The following is a 10,238-nucleotide window of genomic DNA, read 5'->3' as shown; positions in this document are numbered from 1 at the left end:
TGCAATGCTATGAACTGTTTTATTATCACATGGAATAAAACAGTGATATTAAGTTAATATATTAACAGTAGTTCTTGTCCTACCTCAATATACAGTATTGTTTAATGAAAAGTGTATGGATGTCATTCAGTACCAAGATTTTCCATTGTACCTCTGCATATTTGACATCATAAACAATATGCCAATAACAAGGTAGAAAAGCACTCAAGTACAGGGCAAAACATTTAATAGTATGTAGTCATTGTTAATGTCAGAAATAAGGGTATGTTTTTACTGGAACCTGCTTCATTTTCACAAAGGAAATATTTCAGTTTGACACCGCACTCTGCCATTCCCATTTGGTAGAATAACCTTCAAGTCCCAAAATTGGATAAGTCTGGGATCATGACCGAAAATGGAATAAAGGTATGATCTAAGCATTGAGTTGACAGGAGTCACCTGGGCAAGCACTGACAGGCTGTCTTCACTCTCACCAATATTTGGCTAACCCACCTTGGAGATACTTAAACAATGCAGTCAAACTAAAAGAATGCTCCAGTCCCAGTACAGCCATTTTTAAACCACAAATATAACCGCACAACGCATTTTTACAATCTCATTCCACTTTATTCAACATCAAAAACTGACAAGATCTATTCAAAGTGACAAAATATCCTTTCTTCATAAGTACATTGTTTAAGCATTCTGTATACTTCATTATCAAAAGCAACACAAATTCAATAATGTTCCATCTGGAAAGAAATCATGGAATTGAAACAGATCTTGATCATTTTTCTGTTGTTTTAAGATTTATCGAGTCAATTTAATAATCTTTAGATCAGGTCCCATAATTATCTAGGCCACATTCAGCTGGTGGAGTTAAACTCACTGGGGGTGGTGGGAAATCTAATATAGAATGCAATAAAACTCCAGCAATCTGACAGACTTGGGTCTTTGGTGATCCCAGACTCCTGATCTCATTACTATCCCATCCTAATTGTTATATAGTAGTATAAAGCATTTTCCTGTAAACGTGTTGATATTTAAAGGAGCAGAAATACACATACATTCCAAACACTGGCTCCTGCTCAAACATAGCCATATCACAACTCGAGTTCCTGGCCACACATTGGATAAATGTCAACCAGACAACTAACCTTTATTATTTATAAACTATTAAATACAAGATTATTGGAATTTTATGGTACATTTCATCAATCATCTAAATTACTAGACAAAGTGCTCATTAAAACCACTGTATTTACTGATTTGTGACAGCTATACTCCTGCGTAGAAGATCAGCATGCTCAGTTTGGTAGCCAGGGGGATAAACTCTCCAAGAAAAAGGTCATTTCCCTGAAAATTAGGCACAAGGGCAATAAATGTTTCTTAAATACAAACAATACAAATTTCAGGAACCATAAGCATTGAAAACCTGACAATTCATGAGTTTGTGATTCTGCTGCCAGACTAAAATATCCATTCCCTGTATTAAATATCAAGTCCACCATACTTTGGAGACTAGCTCCTGAAGCACCTCAACAGATTCTTGCACCCTATTTTCAGTTTGCTGGTTCAGACATCCACAAATCTGCACTTAATTCAGACAAGATCAAGTACAAATACTGCTTTGGTAGAAGACCGGCAAATCTAGGAATGACACAGGGAGAGACGGACACGTCCTTTTTTGTCCAATTGAATGAGTTCAAGAGCTTTAAGTGTTTTTAACTCTGCTTCAGTTGCCTTCATGTTGAGTTTCATCATCTGCATCACAGTCAGCGCAGAACTGAAAGAATAATGTACAGAGAAGTTGTCAACTAAAAGTCATACCTTCATTAAAATGTCATTTAATGCCTTCAAAATAAAGTGCTACACACACAACTGCTGTTCCAGACAAATACTCTACATTTGAGCACAGAAATTTAATTATGAAGGTTTCAACTTGGATTGCCTTCATTATGCTATCAGCCAAATACTCCTAGTCAAGCGCATTATGGAGATATTTTTTCCCAAATATGAAGTTAGTGACATTACCAATTAAAGATTTTTTGAAAATAGATTTCAGGTTCTGGATTTTATTTTACTATATTGTTTATTCGAACAGACCAGTGTGTGAATCCAAGGGAAAATACAAATCATTCCATTGTGCCAGTTTGGGAGGAGGAAAACGAGCAAAATTAGTACACACAGGATAGATAGATAGATACTTTATTCATCCCCATGGGGAAATTCAACTTTTTTCCAATGTCCCATACACTTGTTGTAGCAAAACTAATTACATACAATACTTAACTCAGTAAAAAATATGATATGCATCTAAATCACTATCTCAAAAAGCATTAATAATAGCTTTTAAAAAGTTCTTAAGTCCTGGCGGTAGAATTGTAAAGCCTAATGGCATTGGGGAGTATTGACCTCTTCATCCTGTCTGAGGAGCATTGCATCGATAGTAACCTGTCGCTGAAACTGCTTCTCTGTCTCTGGATGGTGCTATGTAGAGGATGTTCAGAGTTATCCATAATTGACCGTAGCCTACTCAGCGCCCTTCGCTCAGCTACCGATGTTAAACTCTCCAGTACTTTGCCCACGACAGAGCCCGCCTTCCTTACCAGCTTATTAAGACGTGAGGCGTCCCTCTTCTTAATGCTTCCTCCCCAACACACCACCACAAAGAAGAGGGCGCTCTCCACAACTGACCTATAGAACATCTTCAGCATCTCACTACAGACATTGAATGACGCCAACCTTCTAAGGAAGTACAGTCGACTCTGTGCCTTCCTGCACAAGGCATCTGTGTTGGCAGTCCAGTCTAGCTTCTCGTCTAACTGTACTACATTATTGGCCATATCTATTTGTATCCCCCATTTTAGAATTGTAACTAAAAGATGAATACCTAGAAACTGAATGGCACTACACTACATTTGTGTGCTATGTGCTCAATTTCAAAGAAAAAACAAAAAAATTGAAATATTGGGCACTGTAAAATACCAAATATGATTTTGGTCAGGTCTTCATAAATTTGACTCACTAATGCACAAAGGCTCTAGTCAAGCGGCAGATTTTCACAGCACAGAAAACCTATTTCTGGTCATTACATACAGGGTAAAAATAAAGTCAATAAGCTTTCCCTTAATAAATTAATTCACCATCTGCCCAAAAAGCCCTGTACAGTAACATTCCTAGTCCCCATGCTCTCAACTCTTGCTCAATCAGCATCCTTCCTTGCCCCAAACCCAATCACTTGCATCATCCAACCTGGAGCCCTGAATGTCATTTTACACTCCATGTCAACAGATTCATGCCCCAAACCATTCCTCCCAATAAGCACTACAGCCCTTTCACTTACCCACTCAGAGCATCCCATATCACAGTCATTAAGACTAATTTGCCCTCTATCTTTTCGCATGTCCTGGAATGGCATACATCAACCAAATTCTAGCTTAAATTACTTGAATACAGTTGTTTTCACCATTTTCCCAAAAATTGACTTCAGACAAAAGGACATTGATTTCAGTACAATTTAAAGACACACAAGTTAAGATGGACAGTGCATGCAGTCTTTATATTATAATGACCTCATTACTACAAATTTAACTGGAGTAAAATTTTAGATTTTTTCCTCCCAAGCAGTAAACTGCTAGAGGCAGAATGACAGCACAGAAATTAGACTGATTCTCATCACTAAACTAGGATGAAAAGTTTCAGCCAATGCCAGATGGGTACTAGCAAGAGAGAACAAATGACAATAGCTAATGTGTTGATCATCAGAAAATCCATTTCTCCTTGAATTCACTAAAATCTGGTACCAGCTGGGTTTATGCCAACCAGAGATGATATAACCACTTCCTCTGTATTAGTAACTTTAGGATTCAAGCCCATGACAGAGGCAGTTGTCCATCTTATTTTAAGCTTTCAGGTTTATTGTATCCAAAAAATCTATTACTGTTATTCAAGAGATATTAAAAATTTAACTGAAGTCATTAAAATTTGTGCCCTCACCTATTTTTGTTCTTTACAAAGTGGTCAAAGAGCTGCTGGTAAAGTGTGTTCAAGTTCACAAGTTTTGCAGCCTGCCTTACATTTTTTGGCACAGATATGAACATCTCTTCAGTGATCGGTTCAAACCCACCTGAAACACAAGTATTGAATGCTTTAATCAAAAATAAACTGTAAAGTTGGGAGTATAGCTTTCCTTGGTTTCTCCTGACCGATCAGTTAATGGTACAGATAAATATTATTAGAACATAAATAGGAGCACATGGCTGATCTGTCTGTAAACTCAGCTCCATCTATCTGCCTTTTCCCCCCATAATCCTTAATTCCCTTACTATGTAAATCTATCCAGATGGATCTTAAATATATTTAATGAGGAAGCCTCAACCTGCTTCCCTGGGCAGAGAATTCCATAGATCCACCTCTCTCTGGGAAAAACAGTTTCTCCTCATCTCTGTCCTAAATCTTCTCCCCTGAACCTTGAGGCAATGTCCCCTAGTTCTAGTCTCAGTCTCACCTAACAATGGAAACAACTTTCCTACTTCTATCTTATCTATCCCTTTCAAAATTTTGTATGTTTCTATAAAATCCCCTCTCATTCTTCTGAATTCCAGGGAGTATAGTCCCAGGCAACTCAATCTCTCCTCATGGGTTAACCCCTTCATCTCTGGAATCAATCTGGTGAACCTCCTCTGCACTGCCTCCAAAGCCTTCCTCAAGTATGGAGACCAGAACCAGCCTCACCAGTACCCTGCATACTAAAATGTTTACTATAGAGCAAGGATTTTCCTCTGGTTTCCATGTCACTATTCCAACCTCAAGTGTTGGCTCTGTTGTGGTGTGAGAACTGGCAAAATAGCTATGGAATTTTAATAGAATAAAGCATTGAGTAATAGGAAGTATGCTCAGGACTTTGGTGCCACACAGAGATTTTATGGAGAACTGGATATTATATTTGTTACTGCCATAACACACTTATGGTTACAAAGTATCCAAACAAATATTGCAATGAACCAGCTAAGTTTCAAGGGAATGCCACACCAGAGCCCGAGCAAGGAGAAAGGGAGCACAGCAATCACCACCTGGTGAGCCAGATGCTGAAATGTCAGGATTTCCAACTATGGCAAATTATCAGTTTTACTGCAACTGAAATACTAATGTGGAGGCTGCAAAATTAAAATAATGTATGGCTTTCACATTCATGCAAAAAAGTTAATTTTAGAAATTAATTAGTAATTCAGAAAAACAAATTCCACTGTTGAAAAAAATAGAAAGACAACTGGAAAACTTGCACCATTTTATTTATTTGTGGTTTTCTGCCTCATGAATATCCAATACCCTAAGCCAATATTCTCTGCAGAGCTTGGCACTCAACCAGACAACATGCCATTTTGTGTCACTGAGAAACCAGGATTGGCTTCCCTGATTCTACACCTGAATGAATGAAGTACGCAAAAAGTTTAAATCTTCATGGTGAAAGTTACAGTTCTAGGACAGTTCTCCTTAATACCTGGAGTTTGGGATTGAGGCAGGGGAGGGGAGGTGAAGTGAAAGGGTAGGAATTGGAGAACATTGTTAACTATCTGGCTGCAATGATTTAAAAAAAAATTAATTACTTTATCCCTATACTTACCTCCCAGCTGCTGTGGTGATTGAGGCACTGCACAGGATTCCTGTCAAAGTACAATTATTTATGTTTCATTAAAGTAATCAAAATAGTTTTGCTACACCAATCAACTGATTATTGTACACATCGAAAATATCTGGATGGATTGTGGCTTAGTATGGCAACCAGTCCGCCTGTGATTGAAAGAACCCACAGAGAGTCAAAGCCCCACACATCTAATAACTGTCTACACTTCTCACTACCTCAGTAAAGTAACCAGCTGAATCAAAGACCATCCATCTCATACATTCCCTCCCTTCTCCCACCATCCCTCAATGGGCAGAAGATACAAAAACCTGAAGGGACACATTACCAGACTCAACACCTTCTAACCTGTTGTTAAGACTTAAGGTTGATTTATACTTGTGTGTCGCATCTATGCCGTAGGTATTGTGTACCCTACGCTGTACCTACACTGTGCCCTATGCCGTAGGGTGACGTGCACCTCTCCAGAAAAGTTACTCACGCGTCACGGCAACGCAGACCGCAACAACTATGATTGGTCCGCTTGGTAGCATCACATTTCCTCCTACGCATTTCCCGTTGCCGCTTCTCCACCAAGTTTGTAGGCTGTACGTACACCGATACAAAATAGATAACCAAATCATCAAATCTACCTGCCGACATGCGAAAATGTTTGAAATGCATCCCCTCATCCACATCTCTCGCGAAGAAACTCAGTGGCATAGAAACCCCATCACCAACTAGCGTTTTGGCGCACACCAACGCATGCTCACTACAGCGTAGAGCAATGCAGAAATGAAAATCAGGGCTATGGCGTAGGCTGCGGCATAGCCCGTACGCACAAGTATAAATCAGCCTTAATGAATGGTCTCCGAATGGATTGACTCTTGACATTACAATTTATCTCATTATTCTACCATACTTTCTCTGTAATTCAATGCACTATTGTAATGAATTGATCTGTATAAACTGCAAGCTTTTCACCACATCAGCACATGTAACAATAAAACTATTTACCAGTGCTCTGAGGCACCTTTCTGTAATCTGTTATTTATAAATTTTAAATTGATTATATTGCATTTTAACAGAGTCTAGCAAAACATGGTCCCTTTTAACAAAAAAAAAAGGCTTTCTCTATAGTTCTGGAGAAAAACTTTCCACACCAACTCACCCATCTTTCAACTGAGACTGAGGATTCATGAGTATATGGACGTGCCTGCAAGCAGTGATGCCACTGAACATTAAGACATCTGGCATTCAATTCCAAAATCTGAACTGATTACCTACTCAGTTGCTGATCAAAAATACAAATGTGAAAAACATCCCCCTCCCAAAATGGGAACACTCCAAAAGAGGAGAGAAAGATTTGCACAAAGTTACTTGCTACTCCCAGAAAGAACAGTCAAACTCTAGAAAAATGAGTGTAAGCATTGCAGATTTTGAAAATCAGGACACTTTTACATTCAGACACTGTTTCAATACAGGAAGGTAACTTCCTATGAACCAAGGATGATAAATCAAATATTACAAAATAAGAACTATCCACCCCAACCTATGCAATGATAAATTAGCAGATTAGTTCATTTGAATTTTATATAACCGAGGAGTTAGTCAGAAATTTTCTGGATTTAACTGCAGATACCGCCAGTGTCTGAATGAAGCGATAGCTGGAAGAAGTCCAAAATCAAGTGAACAGCAATTAAGCCACCTCCATAAAACAGTAGAATTTAAAAAGCTCCTTTTAAAAAGGTTAATTTTACCCCAAACATTCATCTGAAACTAATAATTAAATAATTACAATCAAGGAAGGTGTAAGCAATTAATAACAGCACAACAAGAAAGCACGGCTTACCTCACACGGGTCTACTCCATGCAAAGTCTCTGACTTCATAACATTCTGTATAGCCCATTGCTCATCTTCTGTCAGGGGACAGGACTGGTAAAATTAAAGAAGCCAACCAAATGTTGATATAAATAGATTTCACATTCTGGATTTTATTTTTCTGTGTTGTTTATTTGAACATCTTGGGTGCGCTTCACCAGTAAAGCTCTGGAATTCCATTCTTAAGTTTCGCTTTTTCATTTTTTAAAATTTTCCATCATAAAAGGTGCAATACAAACACATGTTATTGTCAGTTAAACAAAATAAATAAAAAAACAAGGTCAGGTTACACCTGCCAAAACATTATACCAAATTCTCACAATTTATGCAACACTGAGTGGCAATGCAATTTCTTTTCCAAAGGACAAAAATATCTTGCTCTAGTTCACCTACCACCCCACCAGATTCCACATCCAACACATAATCCTCTGGAACTTCCACCATCTCCAACTGGATCCCAACATCAAGCACACCTTTCCCTCCAGCCCACTTACTACTTTCCACAGGGATCGCTCCCTACGCGACTCCCTTGTCCATTCATACCTCTCCCTCCTGCCACTTACCCTTGCAAGAAGAACAAGTGTTACACCTGGCCTTACACCTCCTCCCTCACTACCATTCAGAGTTCCAAACAGTCCTTCCAGGTGAAAATACACTTCACCTGTGAGTCTGTTGGGGTCATCTATTGTATCCACTACTCCTGTGGTGGCCTCTTGTATATTGTTGAGACCCAATGTAGATTAGGAGACTGCTTCGCCGAGCACCTACGCTCCCTCCACCAGAAGCAGCAGGTAATCTAGTGGTCACCCATTTTAATTTTATTTCCCATTCTGATATGTCAATCCACAGCCTCCTCTACTGTTGCGATGAGGCCACACTCAGGTTGAAGGAACACCTTATATTCCGTCTGGCTAGCCTCCAACCTGATGGCATGAACAAAGATTTCTCATATTTCTGGTAATGCCCCCCACCATTCCCCAACCCATTTTCGCTCTCACCGTATCTCCTAGCCTACCTGTTGCCTCCCCTCTGGTACTCTTTCTCTTCCTTCCCGCCCCCCTTTCATTCTTCCAGGGCCTCTGTCCTCTTATTAGACTCCCCCTTCTCCAGCCCTCTATCTCTTTCACCAATCAGCTTCCCAGCTCTTTACTTCACCCCTCCTCCTCCCAGTTTCACCTATCACCTTGGGTTTCTCCTAACACTCCCCCTCCAGCCATTTAAATCTCATCTTTTATTCTCCAATCCTGCTGAAGGGTTTCGTCATGAAACGTCAACTGTACTCTTTTCCATAGATGCCGTCTGGCCTGCTGAGTTCCTCCAGCATTTTGTGTGATGCTTTGATTTGCAGCATCTGCAGACTTTCTCTTATCTGCTCAAGTTCAATCTTTCTATAAACTGTCTACCTCCCAAAATAAGGTCAATCTTAAGAGAAGATTACAAAGAGTTACCTTCAGGTCACTTTGACTCTGCAGCTTTTGTACTAACTGCAATGTGGTGGCAAGTTTTGTACGGATGAAGTCTACTGATTCTTTACGCTCTATTGCGATCCGATCTGCTTCTTCACATAACTCACGATACCGTGACTTTATTACCTTCAGTTGCTCTAGCAGTTTGATTGGATTTTCCTACAACATGGGTCCAAAATGTAAAAGGTACAATTACCCAGTCTGTATTACATAAAGGCATCACATAACATTGGGGATTTCGTTGTAACCTGATGAGATCAAAGATAGGGAGAAAAAAAATAAAGCACTGTTACAAAGGGCTGATGTTTTTGAGTTGATACAGATCAGGGAACCCCAACTTCACAAAGTTCTTTAGATTTCACATGGCTACAGAAAAGCAGCAAATTAATAAAAGAAAACTTGCCCTTTCAATTTGATGACAAACACATCATTTTTAAAAATATGAAAGAACATCAAATATATACAGCAAATCGGTTAAAGCTAGTGCTTCAGGACATTTTACAATTAAGTATAGCTTCTTGTCAGGACATGCACTTGAACCTATGAAAATATGTTGTTTATGAAATACCGAAGGATTGCCAGGTTAACACTGCAAGTACATTAAACAACTGATACACTTTGTTGGATTCAGGCTTGTAATCTGTTGCCATTTGCCAAGGACACTCCTTTTCATTTGAAAAGGCAAATATTTACAAAATAAAACCAAATGAAAATGAAGTAGTCTACAGAAAATCAGCAAAGTAGAATGACTCCCCCACAATTAACACTTGGTAAGACAACTACAGTACCTGTTGTGTTCTGTTCTCTGGAAGATTATTCACAATTTCAAATTCTAGTTTGTGTTCAATATAATTCAGATCAGACTCTGCCTTCTGGAACTAAATAGAAGGAAAAAATAACATTTAAAAATACCAAAATGGCTTTGCTGCCATTACTGTCTCCTCACCCAACAGACCATCTACAACCACTGTATGAGGGATTATATCTCTTGCTGCGTGTACCAAATTAATTCTACAGGGTCCTTAAAACACCAGACCAGCAAGAATTCAACTTGACAACTTCTCTTCAAGATGACTTCAGTAGATCCAGTGACTTGAAATCCATGAGCATTTCAAAAACAAAATGGAATGGCAATTTAAAAAATAATTTTGAAATCATGTTGCATTAAAGCCCCACTGCTTGCAAGACATGCAGATTTAGCAACTGGAAAAGTGGTTCAAATCAAGTTGCTAGTCATCTCTTCAACTGATCTAATCAATACACCAATTAAACGAGCAGAAATTTTATC

At 38.8% G+C, this 10,238-nt stretch overlaps 1 protein-coding gene across 1 annotated transcript in view; it reads right to left on the bottom strand.

Moving 5' to 3' along the window:
* Nucleotides 1–209: 209 nt before the first annotated feature.
* The window catches only part of ska2 (spindle and kinetochore associated complex subunit 2), a 36,189-nt gene continuing 26,160 nt past the window's right edge, over nucleotides 210–10,238 (bottom strand). Inside the window, exons 2-7 of the mRNA XM_073053160.1 lie at nucleotides 9,739–9,828; nucleotides 8,933–9,109; nucleotides 7,455–7,538; nucleotides 5,606–5,645; nucleotides 3,979–4,108; nucleotides 210–1,765 (exon numbers count right to left, since the gene is read on the bottom strand). Of these exons, the coding sequence (XP_072909261.1) occupies nucleotides 1,630–1,765; nucleotides 3,979–4,108; nucleotides 5,606–5,645; nucleotides 7,455–7,538; nucleotides 8,933–9,109; nucleotides 9,739–9,828 (657 nt within the window). The 3' untranslated portion in view covers nucleotides 210–1,629. The remainder of the gene's footprint in view (nucleotides 1,766–3,978; nucleotides 4,109–5,605; nucleotides 5,646–7,454; nucleotides 7,539–8,932; nucleotides 9,110–9,738; nucleotides 9,829–10,238) is intronic.

The sequence above is a fragment of the Hemitrygon akajei genome, chromosome 8 (assembly GCF_048418815.1).
Source record: "Hemitrygon akajei chromosome 8, sHemAka1.3, whole genome shotgun sequence".
NCBI lineage: Eukaryota > Metazoa > Chordata > Chondrichthyes > Myliobatiformes > Dasyatidae > Hemitrygon > Hemitrygon akajei.
Note: the sequence above shows the minus strand (reverse complement) of the source record. Positions and strands in the feature narration are given on the sequence as shown.